This window comes from Lolium perenne, chromosome 4 (assembly GCF_019359855.2).
Source record: "Lolium perenne isolate Kyuss_39 chromosome 4, Kyuss_2.0, whole genome shotgun sequence".
In the NCBI taxonomy this organism is placed as follows: domain Eukaryota; kingdom Viridiplantae; phylum Streptophyta; class Magnoliopsida; order Poales; family Poaceae; genus Lolium; species Lolium perenne.
The window spans coordinates 254,746,982-254,773,295 of NC_067247.2; the positions used below are offsets into that span (position 1 = coordinate 254,746,982).

At 44.1% G+C, this 26,314-nt stretch overlaps 1 protein-coding gene across 1 annotated transcript; it reads left to right on the forward strand.

Moving 5' to 3' along the window:
• Positions 1–19,151: 19,151 nt before the first annotated feature.
• On the forward strand, positions 19,152–26,025 carry LOC127332222 (stomatal closure-related actin-binding protein 1). The gene is made up of 13 exons (XM_051358496.2): positions 19,152–19,383; positions 20,931–21,236; positions 21,330–21,458; positions 21,651–21,743; positions 22,542–22,682; positions 23,370–23,438; positions 23,519–23,602; positions 24,027–24,207; positions 24,425–24,541; positions 24,630–24,688; positions 24,983–25,117; positions 25,383–25,532; positions 25,641–26,025. The coding sequence occupies exons 2-13, from the start codon at positions 20,949–20,951 to the stop codon at positions 25,677–25,679; spliced, it is 1,485 nt and encodes a 494-aa protein (XP_051214456.1). The 5' UTR covers positions 19,152–19,383; positions 20,931–20,948; the 3' UTR covers positions 25,680–26,025.
• The last annotated feature ends 289 nt before the right edge of the window (positions 26,026–26,314 follow it).

Here is a 26,314-nt window from a genome sequence, read left to right on the forward strand (position 1 = left end):
TTACAAGTGAAGAACTCAAGATATGTCTCTAAGTCGGTGTCATGATAGGTTCATGAGTTGAGCCATGGTTGACTAAGATTTAGAGCATGCAAACAAATGAAGAGTTTGTTATACACCTCAAGATAGTATGATAGAGCATGAGAGGATACAAGGTTGACCAATACAAAGAGTGAATAATACATTCAAGCTTGGTCAACACATGAAGCATGAAGAATGTGCCACATAAAGTCACGTGGTATGGTAAGCCTTGTTGTAAGGGTATTTTACCCTTATCCATTATTTTGGTAACTATGACATCGTGCTAGAGTATTTGGTCTAATACATGTCTACTAGATGATTCCCAGGTATTAGCCAAAGAGGTATAATGGTGTATCAATGGGACAAGAAGGCAATGGGAGACCCCCCCCCCCCCAATTCGATGAAAAATCAACAAGAGGTTTCTGCCTGGCCGGTCTGTGGCCCGGTCAGACCGGCCCTGGCACCGGCCAGCCCGGCGCCGACCGGCCCCATGACTGGTGCCAACTGGATAGGGTCCAGTACCCTCATAAGATTCGTCCGGTCGCCAGCCCGGTTTCGAACCGGCCGATCCGGTCTCTGGCCCAGTCGACCGGGTGCAGGACTGGGCGCTCCGGCGTCTAACCGGCTGCCACGTCTGTGCCAACTGGACGATGTCTAGTATTTCAAAAATGCTCATCCGGTCTGGATCCGGTCCCCGACCCGGTTTGGACCGACCGGTCCGGTCCCTGGTCCGGTCTGACCAGGCCATGCGCCGGCCGGTCCGGTCCCTCACCCGGTATGCGCAAGGCAAAGGTATGACCTTGCTAGGTTTTTCTTTTACCGGTCTCAAGGTGGATGTTGGGAGACCGGATTATAGGATAGATAGCCGCAGTATCAAGAGTGACTTTCAGTTGGGTAACTTGATCACATCATCTTAGGAAGCTCAACCCTTTGCATACTTTGCATATCCCTATTGCTTCTTGGTTTTTCTCTGTGTGAGGTTCTTGAGCTTGTTGCTACCTTTACAACAAGCCCAAGTTCATCGAAAACGGAATCTGCATGCATCTTCTATTGCGTTTTTCGAGTTTGGATGTCTTCACCGTTTCTTGACGGTGGGAGACTCCCTCTCTAAATTCATCTAAAAATATTCTGTGAGGAGTCTCCATCTAAAAAATTCACCGTTTGTTGGGTTCTATTTGTCGTTATCTTTCCAACAAAATTGGTTTCATGTCAATCGAAGTTCGGGAGCATTTTCTGTTTAAAATGAAGAAAAGTTGTTTCGCCCCTGGCCGGTCTGTGGTCCGGTTGGACCGGCCGTGGCACCGGCTGGCCCGGTTGCAACCGTCCCCTGGACCGGTGCCATCCGGGCGCCATCCAGTATCGCCGACTCCTTAGCCCGTTCATGGCCCGGCGCTCGGTCCGGTTTGGGCCGGATGTCCCGGTCTGTGGCTCGGTCTGACCGGGCCCTGTGCCGGACCACCCGGTCCCAGGCCCGGTTGACCGGATTCCTCAAAGCCTTCCTTCCCCAACGGTTATTTTCTCCCTTGGGCTATAAATAGCCCTTCTTCCACCTTGGGCTGTTAAGTTCTTACACTCTCTCTCCTCCATTGTTGTCTTTGAAGAACTTGCCCTATCTCTTGATTTCCCCATGATTCTTGCTCATTCTTGAGAGATCTAAGAGAGGAGATCTCGATCTACAATCCCCACCAATCCATCTCTCCTCTAAGTGAGGGGAACCCTTTGGATCTAGATCTTGGACTCATTTGTTGATTCCCTATTTGTTCTTCCTTTCTAATCTCATCCTAGCATTTGTTGCTTTGGTGAGATTTGAGTGTGAAGGACTTGAACACCTCTAGTGTTCTTGATTTGCATCACTGCATAGTGTTGAGCTCTCCACCACGATTAGTTCGAGTGAGAGACCGTGAGCTTGTTACTCTTGGAGGGAGACCTCCTAGTTGGCTTGGCGGTTGGTGCTCCGGTGATCTCTTCAAGGAAGATTGTGAAGAGGCCCGGGCTTGTGAAGTGGTTGTGGAGCTTGCCATCTCCGGAGTGGAGGAAAAACTAACCATAAGGAAAGGATCATTATCCTTCGTGGGTTTGGCTCGGAGAATAAGGTGAGCCTTCGTGGCATTGGGGAATCCTTCGAGGGACCTCCACTCCTCCAAACGTGACGTACCTTCTTGCAAAGGAAGGGAACACGGGAATACATCCTCGTCTCTGCGTGCCTCGGTTATTTCTATACCCGAGCTTTCTTTCCTTGTGATAGCCATCGTGCTTGAAGTACATATATCTTGCTCTCACTTGTGCTACATATATATTGTTCCTATCTTGCTTAGCTCTAGTTGTTGTTATTGCACTTAGTTGAGCCTAGCATATTTAGGGGTTGTGTTTGTAAACTAAATGTTAGTTTAATTCCACATTCTTACAAGCCAAATCCCTAAGAGTTTTTAAACACCTATTCACCCACCCCTCTTGGTGACATCTCGTCCTTTCAAGGAGGGTGTGCTATACCTCCTACGTGCCGACCCGGTCGGCATACAGAACCTCGGGTGACCCTATCGGCTGCCTGCGTGCAAGTAGGCGTCGCTTCATCCGCCTGCAGTGGCTCCCGCGGTGGGTCGACCCACGTAAAGCATCTTCTCCAAGTTTTTCTCTTTTTCTGATGTTTCTTTTTCTGATATTTCTTTTTCTATTTTCTTGGGAAAATCCAGATTTGAAAAATTGTATAGATTTCAAAATGTTCAAAATTTCAAATTTCAAATTTCAAATTTCAAATTTCATGAAAGTTCAAATCTGGAAAAGTTCAAACCTAAAAAAGTTCAATTTTTTGAAAAGTTCAAATTAAAAAAACAAGTTTGAAAAGTTTAAATTCAAAATGTTCAAAAAAACAGAAAATGACAAAAAATAAAAAAGGCATAAAACAGATCAAACCAGAGAAGAACCAAAGAATTTTTTTTGGAAATAAAAAGCCCCAACCAAAAAGTTCTAGAAAGTTGGTAAAACCGGAATACCAAAAAGATGGGCAGCCCACTCGCTGTTAATCCGCCCGCAGCTGGGCGATAAAGGTATTCTCGCCCCCTTTCCTTTGCTGCTTTGGTCATCGGTGCCATTTTACCTGGGCCGGCCCTGGTGGCCAGCTTTGGTTCTGACCTCTCTAAGGCATACGGATTAATGTTTTCCCTTCTCCAAGGTAGAATGAGGCCCGTTCTGAGGCAACAGTCTTGAAGGAATGACGTGAGCACTCGCAGAGCAATTCTCAAGAAAAAAAAGACTTGAGATACAGGGCAGCCTCCATAAGAAAAAAAAAAATGCTGGCTGCAGGCCGGCAGCTGCAAATTTTCTGATGTGCTTCTGCAGGTGCACAAACTATGATCTGGATTCCTTATTGGTATCGGTTTTAAGTGTCACGCTCCTCTTCGTGTAAGTAGATTATCCTACACATGACGGCAAAGAGATGGTGCCTTCTCGAACGAAAAAGAAAGAGTTGTTTGTATCAGTTATCACTGCGTGGCAGCGTGGGTATTTAACACTCGCAGATTTGTTTTGATCGATGTGGATGTGCACAGAGTTGTACTAGTTAACCATGTTACTTCTTATTAATTTGTTACGTCGTCAGCCATGACCAAATAAGATCCGACTTCCAGCTTCCTGCAGAAAAGCGTTGAAACGAAGTATATGTTCGGACGTGGATTCCTACCGGACCTTATGGCGCCAGGACCCAATCGGCCACCGTCCACTGCATCAAGATTAGTGCTTCATTTTTGCAAAAAACTCCTATGTTTTATCAAATTTCTCTCAGAAGATCCTTAATGCTGTTCTAAAGTTCTTCACATATAATGTGTGGATCCATTATTTTGTATGAAGTTCTTCACAACTTTTCATATAGATCCAATAATGTCAGTATCAAGTTCTTCAGAAATTGAAGATAAAGATCTAACAGTCAAAAAGTTCTTCACAAAAATGTAGTAGGTATCCATTGTTGCTATTATAAGTATTATTTATCAGATCTCTGTAGAATGCTTCATAGATCTTCATAGATCAAAACACAGACGAGAAAGTATCTCTAACAAAAAATTACAAGATCCAAACAGTATCCAGTAGATACAACAAGATCCAAACAACAACAGGATCCAGTAGATACAAAAAGATCCAAACAAAGATCTTTACAAAGAAAAAAAAGAAAAAAACGCCGGCTCCTGTCCAGCCGCCGGCTCGGCCGTGCTGGCTGGCGGCGAACTCCGCCTCGGTCGGCCGTGCTGGCGCCGGAGATAGCCGGCGGAAGGCGGCCCAGGCCGACGAGGGCGGCGTGCGCCCGTCGAAGGGAGGCCGAGGACCCGATGCAGAGCCGGCGCGAGGTGGCGGCGAGAAGGAAGCGGCCCCGGGACGGCCGGGGAGGGCGACGAGGCACGTCGGAGAGGGATGGCGGCGAGGGGCGGCGGCGAGGGGCGGCGTCGAGGGGACAGGCGATGGGAGGCGGGGATGGCGGCGAGGGGAAAAATGGTCCGATCTAGGGTTTCTACGGGGGCTGGGAGATATTTATACAGAGCTTTCATTGGACCATATCGTGATTTGCAGGAAGTACGGGGTCTTTTTTGCAAAACGGTGATGCACGAATCTCCCAGCAGAACCAGACGCGCGGGATTGAGTCCGGGCGCCGTAACGTCCGCTCGTTCGATTATTCGCATAGAAACAGTGTCTCTAAGAGACTAAGTAAGGGTTTCATACTATTCGCACTATTATGGATGTACTATCTTGTTTGTACAGACTACAGAAGACCACCAGAGTTCGGTTCTGTACTCACGAGAGGAGTCTATCATGCTGTGGGTTTCAACGCTTCAGAGTTCAGATCAAGATGATAGCATAGTCTTGCATATCGTAGCCACCATTTGGATCACTGCCGAGCCTCCTATTGACATTTCAAAGGATCGGTGACTGAATCATGATGATCTATGTTTTACTCAGCAAGATCTTGGACCATGCAGAATTGGATGAATGAATTACCGGCTGCTCATCATTCATCAGCATCTATATCTAACTACCTGATAAATGCGTGCTGGCAGGGCCGATTGATCGGTGAATTAGTCCCCTGCATTTGCAAACTTAAAACCAGCGCTAGCTGCCGTGATAAATAACACGGCCATCAATTGCATGCGATCAAATGCCTTGAAGGGTCTGCATGCAATGCAAGATGGGTGGATTATTATTGCCGATCTACCGAGATTCAGGTCGCCCAATCGACTGAGTAATAGTGTAATACTGTATGCAAGGTATGATCCTCTCGCGATCTGTCTGGCCTCTGTTGTGTTAGTGGTGAACGCCCACACTGGCCGACTTATCTTTGAAGATGTTCAGACGTACGCACGTGAGGTGGGGATGCGCCGATGGCGACAGTACGCAGATAAGTGTGAGACCGAAGTGAGGATCTCTCTTTCTTTTTTGCGAATTAGTGAGGATCTCACCTACTAGAAAGGCTGCCGAGGGCTAAGTTAATGATGCATTCATCTGTTGTCTGCAGAATGTAACAGTGCGTTTGTCGGACTATGTCTTCTCCATGCATCCATCTTGTCCCGGGGCTTCTCCAATAACAGGTGACTATGCAGATTAGTTGAAGAGTAGCTGTACCTAGATCAAGTGCATTCTGAATGTTAGATCGGTCCCTAGGAGGAGAGATTATGGCGAGTAATGTTTGTTACTTGAGGTCCTCCGCGATAGAGGTGTAAGTGGATAGGATCATAGGATAATTTCAGCACTGGGTTTGTTTCTAAATCCATTTTAGAGAATCCGTATCTAGTTTGATAGAATCAGACGGATAAAGATATTTGATTCTAAACTTGGCACCGAGTACAGCAGAGTAGTATAAGAAGTAGCATCCGGATATCCGTATCCAATAATTATTTAGGATTATCCGATAATGTTTATCCACATAATCCAAATTTGATCCAAAACGTCAAAGCTAATAGAGCATATTTAGTAGCTAATGAGTTGCCGAGTTGATCCGTTAAATAATGTCCCACTTTCACAGTTACTCTTGTTGTGAAGTGTATATGTGGATTGCCTACCCCTTTCCATCAGTTCGGATTTTTGGTTCAGGTGGCTAGTGCATGAAGCTTAACATGGTATCAGAGCCCCAGGTCTCGAGTTCAAATCCTGATTTTCGCAATTAAGCCTAAAAATTGATGTTGCCCCCCTCTTTAGCCACCGCTGATGCCCTGTTTCGGTGTGCTCTCCTTCTTTCACGTGTTAATTAACTTTCTCTTCTCCCGTTACACGCGAGTGGGGGTGTTGTGAAGTGTATATGTGGATTGCCTAGCCCTTTTCATCAGTTCGGACTTTTGGTTCAAGTGACTAGTGCATGAAGCTTAACAACTCTATCAAATATCGAGTCTAAACTTGTTAGGATACTTGGGTACTGAAGATGTGTCGGTGTTATCCTAACCTTTGTGTATGAGTCAGTGCATCCATATGAATCTACTTTGTTCGCATGGTTATGTTATATTTATTTATTTATTTTGTTCCGTTACATTGTTTATTTTATGAATGTTTTGTTAATTCGTTTTATCTTGCCGACCTATTTATGCGCCTACATATTTGATTAATTTTGTTTCTGCTCTGAGTCTATTTTTTTTTTGTTTTGAACCCGTAGTATGGTATGTCCATCTTTGAATCCATAACCGGTAATTATCTGATCAGATCTAAATCCTTCGAAAAAAATCCGACCCAATCTGATTACATCCTACACGAGGGACACTCGGCGCCCGTAGACAATGGTGTAAGTAGATTCTCGAGGCCTTCAATATTTTCGCGCTTGGTGGTTTTGGACTGTCCGGCAAACATAATAAATACTTTCACTGAATACATATGCTCCCGGGAGCGGTGTTTTGGCACCCGGGAGCATATGCTCCCGGTTTTTAAATTTTATTTTAAATACATTTTCAAAATGTTGAAAAGTTTGGATATAAAATTTAGTAGGTACTAGCACAATACCCGTGCGTTGCTACGGAAAGAAAAACGAGGGATGCCTCTTGTTGCCAAACGCTGAAGTTTATCTCATGCATCTTGCCTCTCCGTTGACCAATATGTGATTCACCAATTCATGGATTTCCCTAGCAAGGACGGTCAAAGAGGAGCGAATGACTTGATCTTGCATAAAAGAACTTGATAACCATTGCAGTAATGCAAGTCCGCATCTAATTTTTCGTAAATACATACAACCATATACGTACACGGTACGTATTCACACAAATCTGAGTTCTGCTCCACTAAGAAGGCAGACAAATTTTTATCTTACATATAATCACCTAAAGATCAAGGACCAAGAACATATACGATCAAAGCTATCGGCGCAGCCTTTAGTTAAGCTAAGCCAATCAATCGGGCGGCAATGGTTTACCTTTGTCCGTGTGCTGTGGAGGACCTGTTTGTCGAAGCTATTGACAACGTCGGCCATCACGGTCTGGCTGGAGACGTAAGTAATAGATCTGGCCACATGCCCACATATATGTAGAAACATGATGCTGCTCTTGATGTAATTAACACTAGTAGAAAAAGAGGCTTCCGTTCACCCCCATTAGTCCCGGAAATATTCGACCCGCGACTAAAGGGGGCTTTAGTCGCGGTTCGGGAGGCGACCCGCGACTAATGCTCCATCCGCGACGAAAGGGTACCCCTTTAGTCGCGGTTGGTAACACCAACCGGGACTAAAGTGCTATGGAGGGATGCGGCCGGCGGAAAAAACCTTTAGTCGCGGTTGGGGACACCAACCGCGACTAAAGGGTACCCCTTTAGTCGCGGTTGGTGTCCCCAACCGCGACTAAAGGTTTTTCCGAGTTTTTTTACTCCCACGCCCCCCGCCCCCCCCGTGGATCGCCTTTTTTTGGTTTGTAAAATACAAAAGAAAATGATAGAAAATTTTAAAAAAAAATTGTTTTCAGATTCTTGTATGTTATGCAACCTACTATTCGGAGAAATTAAGAAATTCGAATTTCCACTTTTTTTGCAAAAAAAGTTTAAAAAATGGTAAAACCGCAATAACTTTTGCATACGACGTCAGAAAAAAACGTATAATATATCAAAAAAATCCTGGGAAAAAGTTACATCCGATTTCACCCGGGTTAACCCGGTTAGCCAATTTTTAGATTCTCAAAATTCCAAATGGAAATACAAAAGCAGGAATTTTAGTTTTTTCTGTAAATTATGGATTATATATTTTTTTAATTTTTTAAAACCTAAAATTAATAATTTCATTCTGCATAAAGATTACTATCATTTTTACCCAATTTTTAGATTTTCAAATTTTTAGATTTTAGGTTTGGAAAAAAAATATTTAATTAATTAATAAAATTAAAAATAATACAAATTAAAAAGTTAATGTTTATTTATTTATTCAATATTATTATTACATCATTACTTTTATTTATTAAAATAATTATTTGAAATTCAAACAATAAAAAAATATGAGATCGATCAACATGTTAATAGGATTGATATGATACTACTATCACATACATGCGCGCGAAGCACTTGGATGCGGAACGGAATGGAACTTGGAAGTTAAGCGTGCTAGAGGTGGAGTAGTGGGAGGATGGGTGACCGAGCGGGAAGTTTGACCACGAGTAAGTAATTTGACTAGAGATAAGTGTAGTTAGAGATAGAGACTAAGCTATGCAAATAACTGAAATGAGAGAAATTCTGAAAAAAAAAGAAAAAAAAAACGGAGTGAAAAGAAATTAGAAATCCAAATGAATTTAAAAAATTTAACGAAATAGCCTTTAGTCTCGGTTGGGGACACCAACCGCGACTAAAGGTCCTTCGCCCAGGCGCACGGTAGCCGCCCACGTGGACGGGCCTTTAGTCGCGGTTCGTAAGCAACCGCGACTAAAGGGGGGGCCTTTAGTCGCGCTTAATTAGTCGCGGTTGCGCAACCGCGACTAATGGCAGTTGCGAACCGCGACTAAAGGCCATTTTTCTACCAGTGAATCGATCAGTTCAATCCTGAACACTTCCAACCGTGTTGGACGACAGACGAATGACAATTACAATACGTGGAGTAGGCGATGGAGACCGGACTTGACAGGTGTTGCACGTCCACCAGAACGCCGCGGCCTTTGGCGGTTGCTGATGCTTCGATTGACGACGCCGATCCCGGCCGGGATGGTTTGGACGGTTTCGCGGGGCTGGGGCTGTGGCCAAGGCGTGTGAGCCGTCAGCGTTGGTGATTCCGTTCCAGAGCGAGTTTGCTCCTGTTGTCCCGGACCGGCGATTGGCGACGACATCTTGCTCTGGCCGCCGCCGTGCGAGGTGCACGACACAGCCGACCGCGCGCTAGCCATCTTCCTTGGCCCTCGCCGCATCTCGTGAATCTGTGTCTCTTTTTTATTTGCCGAGACCGGGAGGAGTCGTACATTGCTGGGTCACCCTCCATATGGTAGAAGACAGTCTAAATCCAAACGACACATCTTTCAGGTATAATTGACGTGGTGGTTTATAAGTGATTTGGTGGGAGGGCAATTTTGTCCAAAAAAAATGTTGGACCAAGGAAACAATCCTCCCTTTATTATTAGGTATAGATATCTCGAAGTTCTACACGTTTACAAAGGGAGTAACCATTTAATCTGTCCATTGTTATATGCATGTGAATGGCATGAATTTAAGTTACCTAGTGAAATAGTACCATGTAGTTACCGGGCTTTGTCCTAAGCTTCCGATTCCCCTTTGATCTTTCCAAAACCAGAAATGTGTAAATTTTAACGAGTTTGAAACCCTGCCACGGATTAAACGGGTGATAGCTAGGTTGCTGCTTGTTTTCAGTAGGAGATTTGAGGGAAACGCTACGATTACCAGATTGGGTGCCTGCTAGGTATGATGTCGACGTACGCCCTTCTGGGTGTGGCCGCTGGTCGGAATGATTGTGTCGAGTCCAAAGAGACAAACCAGAAACGACGATCTAAATTAATCACCGATGATCGACGTTTGCCCAGACAGCCGGGTAACTTAACCAGCTACCGCTGCTGCTTAGAAGTTAGCTAGGGCACCGGCGCCGGCCGTGGCACGTATAATTGTGACTTTCTTCCGAAGATATCATCCCCACACTGCACCACACCAGCAATGATGGCGAGCATTCTGCATGGGTCGCACTGCCGTTTGTTAATTTCATCTCGAAGGACAGCTTTTGTGTTAGGACTAGCTAACCACACGCACTGACGAATCTTTATCGCCCTACCTAGCATTAGTGATCAGCTAGCAGCTAGCGTTAGCCTGTTAGTTGACATCGGAAAACCCGGCCTCTGTTATTCGATCTTTTTTCAAACAAGTAAAAGTTTTACCATCTTTATTGATTAAGGAGAAGCTTTTTACAGGTCTTACAAACATCAAATCTTGGCCAAAAAAGTCAAGACCAAACCACAAGTATACTCTCGCGGTATTACATTACTTAACGCTTTTGCCTACGCAAGGCACCACGTAACCACCTCATCCTTAATTTTTGAAATAAGCATTACCGATGTTATTGATTGGTTTGGCATTCCTCTCCTTCTAAATCACCCATGAAACTAACACAACAAGAGAAACCATAGCCTACCTAGCACGATCACCATTGTGGATCCCTTCAATCCACTAATCTTTAACGGTGTCGAAGCGTTGCCAGTACATCGGATGGACATTGTGGAGGCCAATCCAATCTTTCAAAGCGGATAACAATCTAACGGAGAAGCGACATTTGAAGAGAAGATGGTTGGACGATTTTTGCAATTGGTTGCAAATCTTTTATAGCCCGCAATTTTGCCACCTTCTTTTTTTGAAGCCTATTCGCCTCCCACACATGGTTTTGGAGGACTACCAAAGCAAAAAAAAAAAAAGTGTATTTTAGGAATGCCCAAGGTTTCCAAACAAAGAAAGGCATAGAAGAGAAAGCACACACCCACAACCACAAATTGCAAATTTTAGTCCGGCCTTGTGGAGTAGGAACCATTATTTGTAAAGTTTCAAGAGATCTTATCCGGGATGCCATCAACCGAGTGAACATTATGAAGCATTTTTCAATAGTTTGGTGAATTGAATAATGTGCTCTCGGCCGTTGATGTTTATTGGAGAGACCCAACAATCTTTTTCCAAGGGTTTCTCACATTGCACTTTTTTTTTTGATATTTCGAAGATGAGAGGGGCAATATCCCTTTGACCGCAAACTATCGAGGGCTCGTTTGGTTCATAGGATTTGTATAGGAATTATTTAAGATTTAGATTCTATGAGAAAATTTTCTACATAGATTGTTTGATTGATAGAAATATATGCTATACGAAGTAAGGCTATGGGAATTTTATAGTGTAAATCCTATAGAAAAAACATTATGTCATACCTCGTAAAAAGTTCCTTTACTAAAATTATACACATTTCAAATATCTCAATTCTATGCTTTTCCTAGTTCCTATCCTACAAACTAAAGGAGACCTGAGCCATGGAGACTCCCAAATTCGATACTAATTCGTCAGATATTTGGACCAGACATGTTTCTCCATATGTTTAGATGTGATGTGACTGCCACATGCACCCTCAGCATCACGGAACTGTATTCCTATTAGGTAGCAGCACCATGGAACCTTTATCGTCAATTCGTCACAGCTAGCAGCTAGTGTTGGCTGCTAGAGTGTTAGTTGATACTGGAGAGTTAATTAAACCCCCTTTTTTTTTATTTCCATCGGATAATTTGGCTGGGCCGCTGGAGTACTGCCTTGCTTATATATGAAGCCGGTGATCATCAGACACCATGTGTTTGTGATGTGACTGCCACACCCGGCCTCAACATCACTGAAACTGTATTACTGTGCGCCCGTAATCCGATTAGCATGGGCGAGCACGTCGAGATAGCTCCGTCGACCAACATAACATAACACGAATCCGACCGATAACGTGGCAGTGGATTCATTTCATTTCGAAATTTCCAGTACGAGTTTGAAGTTTCGTCTGAATGCACTCTGCTGGGCTACTGTACACATTCAGCCGCGGTGGGGCACGCAACTAACCACCAATCTGGCAGTCCATCCATGATCAGCGCATCCATCCCCGACAGCGACGCCGCTTCAATGCACGCTCGTTCTAGACTAGTCGTTGTTAAGCTTTTTGGTTTGGATGAAACAACCAATCACTCGCCGCGTGGTTTGGTGTAGCTCTGCAACTCAGCACATAATACAATTCGAGCAAACTCAGACTAAGTCAAGTTAAAAATCGATCTGTAAAAATTATAGTCCATCTTATATTGTAACGATCTCCGACTCTATCTCGAGCTATCTCGGAGCTAAAAATATATATATATATACTCACTCCATCTACAAAATGATGTATCGATTTTGTTAAAATATGTATGTATCTATACGAGGTTAGTATATAGATACATGTATATTTAGCTAAATTTTAAGATATTTATTGATGAAGAGAGTACTAAACTTTTTGATATTTCTTGCATATCAAAGGAAAATGTCCAATCCATCACATAGAAAAGAAGTAAATCACCCGAAAAGTGCTTTTAGCTCCCGAGCTAGTGCTCTCGCTATGTTTAAAAAAAATTAAAAATATTTTTATAAGTTATAAAAATCATGAAAATAATTCTGAAGAATGTCATTGATACATCCCACAATCATGCAAAATTCCAATCCGAAATTCTTTTTATTTTAAGCTAGAGAAAAATGACAAAATCTGATATGTTTTTGAGATTTAAAAATGACTACTCAGATCTACAATTTTGTCATTTTTGTGTAGCTCAAAATATTAAGTATTTGAAATTGATTTTTTGCACGTTTGTGGGATACATCATTATCTATGTGTGGATTTTTTCCCAGATTTTTTTAAAACTCAAAAATATATATATTTATTTATTTTTTAAACGAGATCACTGGTGCTCATGTGCACCAAATCTCTGTCCTAAATCACCTTCTAAATTTGTTTACTCTCCGGCCCTAAGTACTTGGTCGCGTTTATAACGGATATTTAGGGCCGAATGTAGTAACTAAATTACACTGACAGTAGAAGGAACAAAACTCCATCCACGGCTTATATGTTAGTAAGAAATTAGCTGATTTTTCACGACAGTAGAAGGAATAAACTCCATCCACCGAAGTAGCATGTCTTTTTCTCCATGCGCCTCCACATTATCAAATGATAATATAAAACACAAGTATTATGCATAATAATGTTTTTGACCGCCCGAGCTAAATTAAGCAAGCTAATGTAGGCTCAAGATGAGCTTGCTTTTCAGTTCAGGCTCATTTCCTTTCGAATCAATGTCAAGTGCAGCTAAAATACAAATCTATCTTGAGCCGAGAAAATGACAAAAACTACCATATTAAGAGCGGTCGAACTACCATCTTTAGGCTTTTCGACACATAATGCCGCTTTTGGGGCAAGTGTGTGACACCTAGCACTGATTTCACCAGTTAGGCATGATAAACTTGGACCCACCTGTCGAGTCAGTTGAAAACCTAAACAAACCAATCGTTCCTAGCAATTTTACAAAATAACCTTCATAAATTATTTGTTCTAATTTTGTATCCTTGTTTTTCTTTTCTCCCACATGTTTGAGTCGAGCACAACCGCATCGGCAGACGGCACACACTGAGGCGACATTAGAGAGATATTGAGGGAGAGAGCATATTCGTGGGAGGTGCGGCAGGTCAGCGGAGTCACAGAAGAATGCTTAGTGGCGTCTGGATTCGCGGGGATGATGAAATTTACCGCGACACTGCTAGGCCGGAGTTGAAGAAGACCGAGACGAAACTCTCGATTACGTCCGTTCAGCCTTGATTTCTTCAAGGAGGATAGAAAGGAGAAGCTCCTGGACACGGCGAGGAGAGTCTACAACGACCGTGTGACGGTGAGCCTTAGACGGAAGCCTCAGATGCCCACGAAGGGCACCATAGCGATGCTCACAACTTTTGTTTGTGTGTCACATACCTATCCCAATAGTGGTGTCTAAAAGCCCAAAGATAGTAGTTTCGTGTCAAGAATGTCTCAAATGTGTTTTTTTTTTGTGCCAAAAGGGCTTCGGTCGTGGATGTGCGGTTTGCACAAAGTAGCAAGTTGTTGAAAACGTCAAAACAAAAATGTGGTATTTTTTTTTGTCCTCGTCCGGTTAACCTCCCTTCAGGGGCATGATAGTAATAAAGTTATGATCCAAGATGTGTCTTGGAAAGGTCCTAAGGGCATTTCCAACCGGCTGACCCAAACGGACGCGCTGGGCCGTCCGTTTTGAGCCGTTTGGGTGGCCAAGCGGACACCCGGACAGCGGCCCGCGTCCGCGTGTCCGTTTGGGTCGCGCGCTGCGTCCAACGCGCGGACGCATCGCAAAAAAGGAAAAAACGGAAAACAAACAAAAATACGAATTTAAACAAAATTATATTAAACATAGCCCTATTTTGGGCAAATAGAACTAACAAAAGAAGCCCCTATATGGGCTTTTAAATTTAAATTAAAATTTAAACAGAAAATAAAAAAACCCTCTAGGGTTTGGTCGGCGGCGCGGTGGCCGCCGGTGCGCCGCCTAGCCCCTGTGGGCGACGTCGTCGACGTCCCCGGGCGGCGAGGCACTGTTGTGGCTCGACCGCGCCGGGGACTCCGGCCGAGGAGACCACGGGGCCTCCTCCCACGGCGAGTGGGGGTCGGAGCCACCCGCGCCGCCTCCTCACGGAGGCGCCGCCGCCTCTCTGCCGCCGGCGGCGCACAACCTCTGGCGCCGCCTCCTCCAGCGGCACTTTGTCCTCTGGCGGCCTTGCTCGTCGGCGCGGCGCCCGGCCTCCTCCCGCCGCGCCGCCTCCTCCTCCTCCTCCCGTCGCGCCCGGAGGGCACAGGCGTAGAGCTCCCGCCCTCCGCCTCCTCCACCTCCGCCGCGCCGCCTCCTCCATTTCGGAGGTGCGAATGGCCGCATGGAGCTGCGGCCATTTCGCCTCCTCCTCCGCCGCCGAGATGATCGGGCGGCGCGGAGGTCCGGGTCCTCCTCCGAGGACTCCGGCTTGGGCTCGATGAGGAGAGGCGGCGGTTGCGGCAATGCCGCACGCCGCGGCGGCCTCTCCGATGTGGAGGCCGCCGCGGTTCCCTCCGCCCGCAGCGCCGGCGGCCGACGCCGACAACCGCGGCCTCGTCGTCATTGGCTCGGAGCGAACCGTCGCTTCGGGGCCATGGCGGCGGATTTGCTCGGGGAGTGGAGTGGGATCGAGTGGAGGGCCGGATCCTCCGGTCCCCATTTATTAGACTCCACGGTCACCGACAGTGGGCCCAAGGGAGACGAGGCGACCAGCGCGCGAGCGCGGACGGCGCGTACCATCCGCGGCCACGCAAACCTAGCCCAGATTTGGGCCGGGTTTGCGTCGTTCCGGACACCGCGGCCGTCCGCTTTTGCGGTGCGTCCCCGCGCTGGACCGCGTTTTTGTCCGCTCGACCCAAACGGACGCCCGGGGGTTGGTGCCGGCCTGGCACATCGCGTCCGTCCGTGGTGGCCCTCGCGCCACCCAGCGGGGCGCTCGGGTACGCATCCGTTCGTCGCGGCCTGCTGACCGAGTGCTCCTCCGTCCGATCGGGAACGTGCGGCTGGGAGGCGCCTGCAGCTGGAGGGCCCGGCAGCCCCGAGATTTGCGGCACCGGCCGCAGCTGTCTTGAGCCCACGATGTCGCTTTGCTCGCGTCCTTGATTTCCGGGCCTGGATCTTCTGCGGGTTGACGTAGAGGAGGTTCCGTTGCCATGTGAATGTGATGTGAGGAAGCGCCACGCAAGGCACACACAGACACACTAACGACTACAGAGTGGGATGCGCCAGTTGATGCGGGCGGATACAGTAACTGGTCGGACCTTTTGCTTTGCGCAAAGGCTAGTGAAACTTGCTCTAAAAAAAAAAAAAAAAGACTAGTGAAACTTCGCGTCCCAATTCATTTCACCCACGAAAAAATTGACGGCTTTCATAATCTCAGTCCTCAGTCACCCTCTTGTAGCTGAGTTTTACTACTTGTACAGATAAATATATTTCCCCCGGATAGCTGGATTGTCTTCGTTTTTCTTTTTGAGAACTCGCAGGAGATCTGCGTGTCATTTCATTAAGATAGAAGTTAGGGTTACAGCTGAGAACGCGGGCAAAAACCCCGCCCACCAACGACCACCTAAGATGGTCGAGCCGTTACATCACAACACCTCTAGCTAACCCACCCCTATTAGCACACCATAACCGCCATTCTTGGAGAGCTGCCTCAAGGACCTGACCCACGGTGGAGGCAGAGCCCTCAAAAACCCTAGTGTTCCGCTCCAGCACCGTCCCCTGAGCGACAGCCAAGCGTGGAATCGGAACTTGAAAGGCGCAAATGAACAGGGCCGGTCCTATGATTTCGGAGGCCCGGGCGAAACTAAAATTTTGGGCCCCTCTTACTACTTTTTTCGCATGTATGAGATGATGAAAAATAAATATTTTTAAGTATACACAACTTTAATATTCATATAAAACAATGTTTACATGGTACTTTAAAATTTTCTCCGCCAATTCCTAGAAGCAAAGTCCATGACGATGAAATCAATATCAAACTCATCCACTAACTTCTTGTCGATGTATAGAGTTGTCAAACCAGTTAATCCAGCTCCTGCAAATAAGAACAACTACTAATCAAAATTCAGAACCCGAATTATAGGCGAGCATATAGTAGAATTGCAAGAGAACTGCATCGGACATTCTTACCTTCTATCTTAATCTAATACGTAGATTGGATGATTGCCTGATTGACGACGACCGGATTGGGACTGCCAACTGCGACGGCCACTGGCCGGCGGACTAGCAGGCATCACAGTAGTCCGCAGGAGGACATCAGTCAGCAGATCGTCTCGTGGTCGGTAGGTCGCGATCGGCGAGAGCGAGGGCAGGAACCAGGCGGCCTAGGCGATAGCCACGAACCGCGAGAAGGAAGACAGGGAATCGAGGCGTCGGGCTCAGGAAAATTGGCGATGTTTCACATATCGATAGATGGAACGAATTTCAAGCGCTAACACAAGTCGTGGCCAGCCAGCCGGATAGGAAACCAATAGGAAAAGAAAATGTCCAATTGTAGACCAAGCCCATCTAAAATCGTAAAACTGCTCTTTTTTTCTGTAATGTATAGTAAGCCTATACAAAAAAATATGAGCTCCTAATTTTTCTGGACCCGGGGCGGCCGCCCCGCCGGACCCTCCCCAGGGCCGGCCCTGCAAATGAATTCCACACCTGCACGGCTCCAGGCAGCGATGTGGTTCCATGGAAGAACACATAGTAAGCTGATCGAGACGTGAAGCCACCATCGTATGTCCACTTCCAGCGGAACGAGTCCTGACCGTCCTGGATTGGTACCGTAGCCACCACTTGCCAGAGGCGAAGGTACTGCAGCACAACTTGGACGGAGAGGGCCTCCACGAGATGTGATTCATGCTAACGAAAACGAAGAGACTTAGAAAAATAACTCAGACTTATTAGATTGGTTTGTGATTCATGCTACCCAAGAATTGCAATATGGGTTATAATCAAGATTTAATAACCGTAACCCAAGAATTAGGCACTCCTAGCAAATAACAACATGAAAATCTGAAAATGTCTATGTACACCTAGGCCACTTGTGAAAAAGAAACACTCACACACGATATATAGAACCGGAGGCACCAAGCGTTCATATTGATTACCATCACGGAGAACGTCGTGTCCTACGAAAGAAATGTTCACTTTAACGTTAAATCGTCAAACCTAGCTAGGTGTTGATCTTGATAATACTTGTCTCCTCATTGCCACAAAGTTATGCTAGCTTCGTGCCCAATGCCAATATAAGTAGCATTGGAATTTTCATAATCACGCATTTTTATGTTTAGTTATCGAGCCACGGGTAATTATATGTACAAGATCAATCATAAAAAATGCTTAAATTACCAACATAGTAGATAGTACTAGATTAGTCGCTGAATACTTACAAAATACTCTATGTAACTATCTTCTCAATCGTTTAAAGCAAAAAATAAAAATGCCACATAACTTGAGAGTTGCGTCAAGATGTCACAATGTGTGTATCTAAGACATCCACATAATTGATCATGATATGTGTTTCAATCACAATGTTCGATGTCTTTGTAGCACCAGTACTAATTTTGAAGGTTTGAGCATCATCCTATCACCCAACAACCAGAGTCCACTTCTTGATGAATTTCATGGTGCCATGATATACTTTTTTGTTTACTATAAATGTGTATTTTGTGTATAGTTGTTTTCCCAGAGAACTTTGCCTTCTAGGGGTCTTTTTGGATCGTATGAGACAGATATATGATAGGAATGCTTCAGAAAACTATAGGAACTATCATACATATGGAAGACATGAAAAATATCAAAACCATACATCAATCCTACTCGAAGAATTGGAGTGTTGGTGCATGCAGATCTTAAAATTTATATGAAATAAAAGCGTAAATCCATTGCAAGTAAATTGAGTACGAATAACATTTGTAGAGAGATTTTTTTTTTCAGAAACACATTACAAACGCAGACGCTCACATACACGCGCATACACTCACCCCTATGAGCACCTCCGGAAGACTGAGCCGGTGGATTGGATCTTAAAGTTGACGAAGTCACCACAGGCGCCTCGCTATTGACGGGAACGTCGTCTCCCACTGAATGAATATTCCACCTTTATAAGACACACAGATGTCAAACCTGTGGTTTGAACTCTGGTGAGCTAGAGATACAACGATCCTCCTAACCATCCAACCTGAAGTTGGTTCTCATTTGTAGAGAGAACATTAAGCTAATGTTCTACAAAAATCCTTAAAACTTCAAAAAATCCAAAAGAGCCAGGAGAGGATGTTTCTAAAAGAAACACATTTCTCCATCATACATGAACTTTCTCAGCTGTCACGACGGCTCCGTTTTGAACTAATCATGGAGCCGGCTGTAGCAAGTCAAGAAGCGTCAAAATCAAATAATACAAGGACGTACGTGGGGATCATTATCCATGTGGAAAATATATCCACATACTCCACCAAATTAGGCCAGAATATACCCAAAAATAATTTGGTCTTCCGTTTCGCATGCATGCACCGGTCCTTCGAGCCCAGGACGAAACAAAAGAAGATGCACGTCGCAGTGTGGACCTAGCAACGAGAGAGAGAGAACCCCATTCAAAGCTGCCAGCCGCTGTACCAGGCAGTACCCCATTCAAGAAAAAGCCATATCAGTGAGAGCAAACCCCGCGCACAAAACTACCTCCTTCCTCCCTTCCCTTCCCTCGCCGCCCGCAAACCGCTCCTTCACAAGACAAGATCCCCAAATCCCCTCGCCGGAGCAGCCCCATTGCGCCGCCGAATCAACGGTTCCGACGCGGGAGAGGTCTCTCGCATCCAAGCACGCGCATTGCGGGGTCAGTTCTTTCTCCCCGTCCATTTCTCCTGTGGATTTTCTCTTCCTTTTTCTTTTTATGTTGCCGTTGTTCTTGAGGCGCCGCTTGCTCGCGAAATCTGGTGCTAGAGTTCGTCGCTTCACGCACTCTTCCACCGTAGTAGTTTTGTGGATGGATCACGGATTAGCTTAGACGCTGTCCAATCCGTTGCAGGATTCGAGCCTCTGGTATACAAACCGTGGGCTCGACTTAATTTCCGTGGAGCAGTTGAGCGGTTAGTACTAAGTACTACTGGAAAGGAGAAAAGAAAAATGGGGTTACGTGTAGGGTGCAAAAACAATGGAGTAATACAGCTGTAGTTTGATGATAATAATGGGGCCCGTGCAGAGCTTGCAATACTTGCATTGCGATTGGGGGAACTACTAGCAGGAGTAAGCTGAGCTCCCGCTATTTTTTTATTTCGGTCCAAAGTAGGTATGATCTTATCTTTTGGTCGAAGGGATCCTAGTTCTAGATGCTGCATTTGTTTTCCAAATAACTTTACTGGCTCCATTTATCTTCTTTATTTATTTAATTTAGAAAATAATACTAAGTGCATCAGTGCATGCCAGGTAACGTAGTACTACTAATAGTTTCAAGAAAAATATCTCTACAGCTGAGGTTGCGACTGCAAAAGTTCAGCATCCAGGTAATCGCGGAGTTTGTTTGACTTTATATATGTGGATGGAGTAATTGAGGTGCCAATAAAACCACGTAGTACGTAGCTTAGCTTTGCCATTTCGTTCCGTCACTAGAGAAAATTCCTATGTTAAGGTTTTTTTAGACACTATCTTCACGGTTAATCAACCGGATTCAGATGCTGCACTGCCGCTTTGAGTCTCCTCTGTAGCTTTCCATTAGTCTAACCAACAAATGGTGGACCACTCCAACTGTAAAGTGGAATGCTTTGCCTCATTCGCTGATAAAGTTGCATTCTCCCCGTCCTCTAACTGGTCCTGTGTGGAATTCAAGAAAGTGTTGTGAAAAAGCAGTTCGTTACGCTTTCATCTTAATTTCACTCCTAGTGCATTTTTCCTCTGGAGGGGTTTGTCCTCGCTCCTCGGTATGGTACTAATAGGAGGTTCATGAATGAGCTTGCCAACCACCAATTATTTGTGCCCCCAAATTTTTCCTGGCGTGTAATCAACCATATGGTTCCTTGTGAGGGTCTAGTCTCTCTGTCATATCCCATTCATATGCTATGTTTTTGTTGTTGTTTGCGAATAGATGTTTGCAACCCCTTCATTTTCTTGGTTGTTTGTCCCTTGAAAGATAAGACCGGCTTATGTTTACCGGTAGCTTCACACAAAGCTGTGGGTTCTAAGGAATAATTAGGTCATATTCTTATTGCTTTACAGCCTGTTTCCACCTTCGCATTCTTTGATTCCTCTCCGTGTCATTCTTCTGTTGTTTAATGCTTTTAGCAGGAACAAATTCTCGAACGTCAATCGGTTATGCATGTGTCATATTTAATGCAGTAAATATGTTGAATTGTGCGATTATTTAAAAAGTTTGTGTGGAAATTGCAGGGTAATTGTACTTTATAGATGACTTGGTCGGCAACTCTTGATTATGGTCGCAAGACAAAGAATGTGGACATACGGCCAGGGCCATTGCGCCCAGCAAATATCATCAGAAATAAATTTCCTACCTACAAGAATGGTTCAAACGGTATAGTGATCAAGCTGGCCGATGGCCCAGAAGTGCCAGCTCTTAAGGAGGCTGTTGCCAAGGAGACTGTAGATCTGCTTGATCGTCGTCAGCGCCTCTCAGTCCGTGAGCTTGCAATGAAGTTTGAGAAGGGACTCAACACTGCCACTTTGTTGTCTAAAGAGGTTCAGACCTAATACAGTTATTGCATGATTGCGTCCATGCCAATCAATTTAGCCCATGTGTTTATGTGATGTTTGACTTGGTCAAACCTTCAGGTTAAATGGAGACAAGTGGCTTTGTTGGAGCGAGATATTCTCCTGAAGAATCTAAAGAGTGTACTGGAGTCACTGAGAGGTCGAGTTACAGGCAAAACTAAGGACGAAATCGAGGAGTCTATTTCTATGGTTGGTTTCCTCGTATCCTATACTTCAGGCATTTATGGACATGTATTTATACGTCCGTAACTCCAATAGCTTAATCTCCCTCATAAAGTTGATTTATCCTTTCACTTATTTTCCCTAGAAAGTTCCAGCTATCTGCAGAGGTAGCACTCCTTTCTAATGTTCATATTTAATTAGAGTTATGCTATTTTCCAGGTAGAGATTCTTGCAGTTCAGCTTTCCAAAAGAGAAGCCGAGTTACTTGAACAAAAAACAGAGGTCACAAAATTAGCAAAATCATTAAAGCTGGTATGTTCTGATTTGTCTGTTTACAGTTTACCGTACTGTAGCAATAAACTTTACCAGCACGAGGGATGATGTGTTCCATATTGTAGTAAATTTCTAGAATTGGTTACAGTTTATTGGTTAAACCCTGAAGTCTTCAGGAAAGTACCTCATAGCTACTTCTCTTGCTTAGCCCCAAGTTAAGGAAAGCTCTTAAATAAATTTTTAGTTATGAACTAATAAAGATTTGTAATTTGGAGGTCTGTGCATAACACAGAAAGATTGCATGTTCAGTTAGGGAGTATACCCATTGATAGGAAAAAAAGTTTATAGCGCGTTCAGTACCAAAAAAAAACATAATGTTTTAGCTGGGAAGGACACACACCTATCTTTATTAGATTGATTTTTGTTTTATCTTACAGAGAATGCATAAGAACTCTGTGTCGATGCGACTTGATTACTGTAGAGGAAGAAAGTACACATTAATAGATGGCATATGCCATGGATCTGTGTAGTTCATATGTATTCCCCTACAAGTCGGGTCTGGTAATTCTAGCCCTTCATAATCCATGGTGGCTTGCATAAATGTGTGATTGATATTTCTCAAGATTTTAACCGGATTTTCCGTATGTGGCAGAAATATGCGATATGATAATATCACAGTAATTGTCCAAGCAGGATCATGTTTTATTGCCACATATTTAAAAATGAGATATTAGAAGTATAAATGCTCCAATTCTCCTAGTGGTTGAGCTGCTCTCTACACCTTTTGCACACTGTCATTTGTTTATAGTTTTAAAGGTATGTTTATCTTGTTCATAGGCTTCTGAAGATGCCAAGAGAATTGTTGAAGAAGAAAGAGCTAATGCCCATACAGAGGTAGAGAGTGCTAAGTCTGCAGTGCAAAGAGTTCAAGATGCACTTCAGGAGCATGAAAAGATATCGGAAAAAACTGGGAAGCAAGTACGTAGACGTTATTTTATTTAAAAGTTTCTTGCCTTCATTAGTTGTTACATACTACCTTCGTTCCAAAATATAAGCCTTTTTAGAAAGCTGGTTTAGCTTTCTAAAAAGGCTTATATTTTGGAATGGGGGTAATACCAGTTACTGCAATGCTACAAGCTAATTCATGCAGTGAAGTTTATTTACTAAAACTGTTCTTTTACTTGTTCTTTATTTTCTGTTGTTGCTTACATACTGTACTGCTCTGCCAAGCTACTTTCTTTGCTGCATTTGTATGTACATAATCCGCATTAGCCATTCTGAAGATCTGCTCCTATGTTTGTAGCAATACATACAGTACCATACAATTTGAAGTGAGTGAAAGCTACTTTTTATGCAACCGTCAAGTTTAAGATGAAAGTGCCTAGGCAATATATTTATATTTCAACAAGCTACCCTCAGCATACTACGCTTAGCACTTTTTTTTGAGGAACACTGTATTTTAGTTTGTTGCTCCATTATTTATGTTGGTTCACTTTGTGAAGCCTTCAGTTCCATTTGGTCCAATGCTTGCTCCCTCTGCTATATGCTCTTTTAAACATTGTTCAGAGGTTGATATTATTTATAAAATACAAATATTTTTTATTTTCTTTTCTTTCAACTCATCATTATCTATCAGAGAAGTGACTTTTATTTGCTGTTTGGAAGGATTTGGAGGAACTAAAAAAAGAAGTTAGAGTGGCCCGGAGAATAAAAATGCTGCATTGCCCTAGCAAGGTAGAGTTGATTATAAATATTCGCAGCTTGATACATGAATTGTAGTCTGTCAATTATTTTTCACGTTAGCACTTCTCCAGGCAATGGATCTGGAAAATGAAATCAAAACTTTACGTAAGACGTTCACTGATAAGTCCGCGGATTGTGTCAATCTTTTGAAAGAGGTATGTGTCACCGATGCTGGCCTAAGATTTTTTCTACTTACTCTACATCTACATGGCTATGCTAGTTTCTAAGCATGTTCATGTTCAATGGCTAAATCATAAAAGCTGTAACTAACTCAATGAAAATTATTATTGAGTAAATGTATTGGTTAGCTAATATTATAATGTTGAATATGACACATATATTATTTTTGTTATTTGGTGAAACTGTTATGGCACTACTTGGACTAGTCACGGAAAAAACAATTGTTGTGTGTCTAAGTAGTGGCCTGGCTCTGCTGTTATGTATGTGGCTAGCAGTTTCAAACTCTTCTATTCCAAGTTTCATCATCTGAAGTAATTCCACTGGGCACAAAACTAGTGCAGAGTATGGCAGAATACACAGATATATTATATTACTGATTTGGAATTGTTTTCTTACCAGTTGGAGCTGCATAAAAGACGAAAAGGAAACGACATTCCTGTGTTTGATTTGGAGGGTCTACAATGCTTAGGTTCAATACTACGCATAGTTTCTCAGAATGGTGCTGCCATTGATATTTCAAATATTTCGGTCCAGTGGTTCCGGATACACCCAAAAGAAAGCAACAAAGAGATTATTTCAGGTGTAGTGTCCCTCTATCTCTCTCTTGTTTTCTTCCATTGGTACCATAAGGTCCGTAAGCTATTGAGAAGGGAACTGGTAATCATTGCCTGGTCAATTATGACTGTTGAGTTTGTTCACTTCATTTTGGGTTTGCTATATCGGCAAACTGTTTTAATCTTCAACTCAAACTCAGACCCACAGTGCTTCTAACATCTGTTGTTATGGAACTGATGTAGGTGCCACAAGATTAGTATACGCTCCAGAGCCACAAGATGTCGGGCGGTACGTGCAAGCTGAAATCAGCTTGGGAAATGAAACTGCAATAGCGAAGACAGCTGGGCTAGTTGACCCTGGTTTGTTTAACTGAACACATCTGTCATGCAAAAGTATCTGCATCTTTTGTTTATTATGTGACTAACATAAGCTTGGTATTCTTAGCAGATGCTGGATTGGTGGAATACGTAGAGACACTTGTACGAAAACCTGAAACTGAGTTCAATGTATGACCATACTATCCTTTCCCACTTTGTTGTATTTATTCGAACTATATGCAATGTAGGGGTTTCAGCTTGCAGAAATCTTTGTGGTGTTTTACCTTCTACAAATAATGAATCTGTATTGCCATGACTAGTTTGGCAATATACCAGTTCAAAGCTCTACCACATAGCATTACTTGTTGTGGTGCCATCTGGTGCCTCGAGGGTTTTGTATTATATCGTCAGCAGAGTAAACTGTAAAGCGATTATCTTGAACTATTGTCTCTTAAGTTCCCAATGTTTTGGGTCTCATTGCAGGTAGTTGTGCTCCAGTTGAATGGAATTGATCAGCCAAAAGAGTCTGTTCACGTTCTCAATGTCGGGAGATTGCGGATGAGACTTTGTAAAGGGAAGGCAGTGGTGGCCAAAGAATTCTATTCTTCGTCAATGCAGGTAGGGTGCAGCAACTCCCGCCTCTTTTCTTTGCTAGATAGACAGTATCTGCAAACCAATAACAGTCCTTACAGAAGCGGCTGCTCTGACATCATTTATGTTTTCACATCTTCATTTTCAAGGTTTACAGCAACATTTTTTGTTACCAGTAGTTCTGTTGGCATAAGCATACATCACTTGCTATGTTTGCTGACACTTTCTGTATGGTCAGTTGGTATTGGCGTAACAGTGGTCTGCCTCTCACAGCATTCATGTTGTGTTTCAGTTATGTGGTGTTCGAGGGGGTGGCGAAGCAGCCTCGCAAGCAATGTTTTGGCGGCCTCGAAGTGACCTGAGCTTAGCCCTTGCCTTTGAAACGGCGAGAGAGAGGAACACGGCGATCATGTTGGCGCGGCGGTTCGCCATAGATTGCAATGTATGTGCGTATCCACTGTCAACATGCAATGCTCTTGGTTCGGTACCACCACACTACCAGGATCGCATGATTTTTTTTCTTCTTATTCTCCATTATTTTATTTTTCAGATCATCCTTGCGGGTCCAGGCGACAAGACTCCCTGGTGAAGAAGGACAGCACAGACTGGTGCTGGATGCTTGCACCTCCGGTCCGGCCGGCGACCCATGCAGACCATACATGTTGTTTGTACATCTACCGTGCGCAGTGTGTTGAGTCAGCATCCCTGATGGTGTAGTCTGTTTGGGTTCTGTTTCTTGTAGTTGTTGCTGTGGTGGTGGCAGAGTCGGCACCGTGGGCATTGTTTTAGCCGCCTTGGTGTTGTTCTGACATCCTTCCCACGTTGCTTTTTCTACTTCGAGATCGTCGTGATCTGTTAGCTAAGCGTTTATCTTTCTGTCTGATACATCCATGACAGTGAGCTAAGCTTGACGTGTTAAATATCTGATTGTGCTAGTTTTTCTGTACTGTAATTGTGGTGATTTTTCACTGTAACTGGTGGACGCACGACTAAATCTAACGCATGGTGTGTTTAACGCTACAGATTATCACGTAGTTGTCTAACGGAGATTATCAAGAAGTAATGCAAGAATGCAACTGGTTCCTAGCCTTAGGGCGTGTCCATCTTCGTGCCATCTGACACGGGTGAGTGGGTGACATGACATGAGTGGCGGCGGCGAGAGGAAGAAGGCAAAGGAAGAACGAGAATCCTGACGTGTTAGGTTGCTCGCATGTATTTTTCCCC

Bases quoted from the DNA above. Each gene is read 5' to 3' on its own strand.
- LOC127332222 (XM_051358496.2), top strand. From the start codon at position 20,949: ATGACTTGGTCGGCAACTCTTGATTATGGTCGCAAGACAAAGAATGTG. The intron at 21,459-21,650 runs GTTGGTTTCCTC...GCTATTTTCCAG, and splicing joins TCGAGGAGTCTATTTCTATG to GTAGAGATTCTTGCAGTTCA. The intron at 24,208-24,424 runs GTGTAGTGTCCC...GAACTGATGTAG, and splicing joins CAACAAAGAGATTATTTCAG to GTGCCACAAGATTAGTATAC.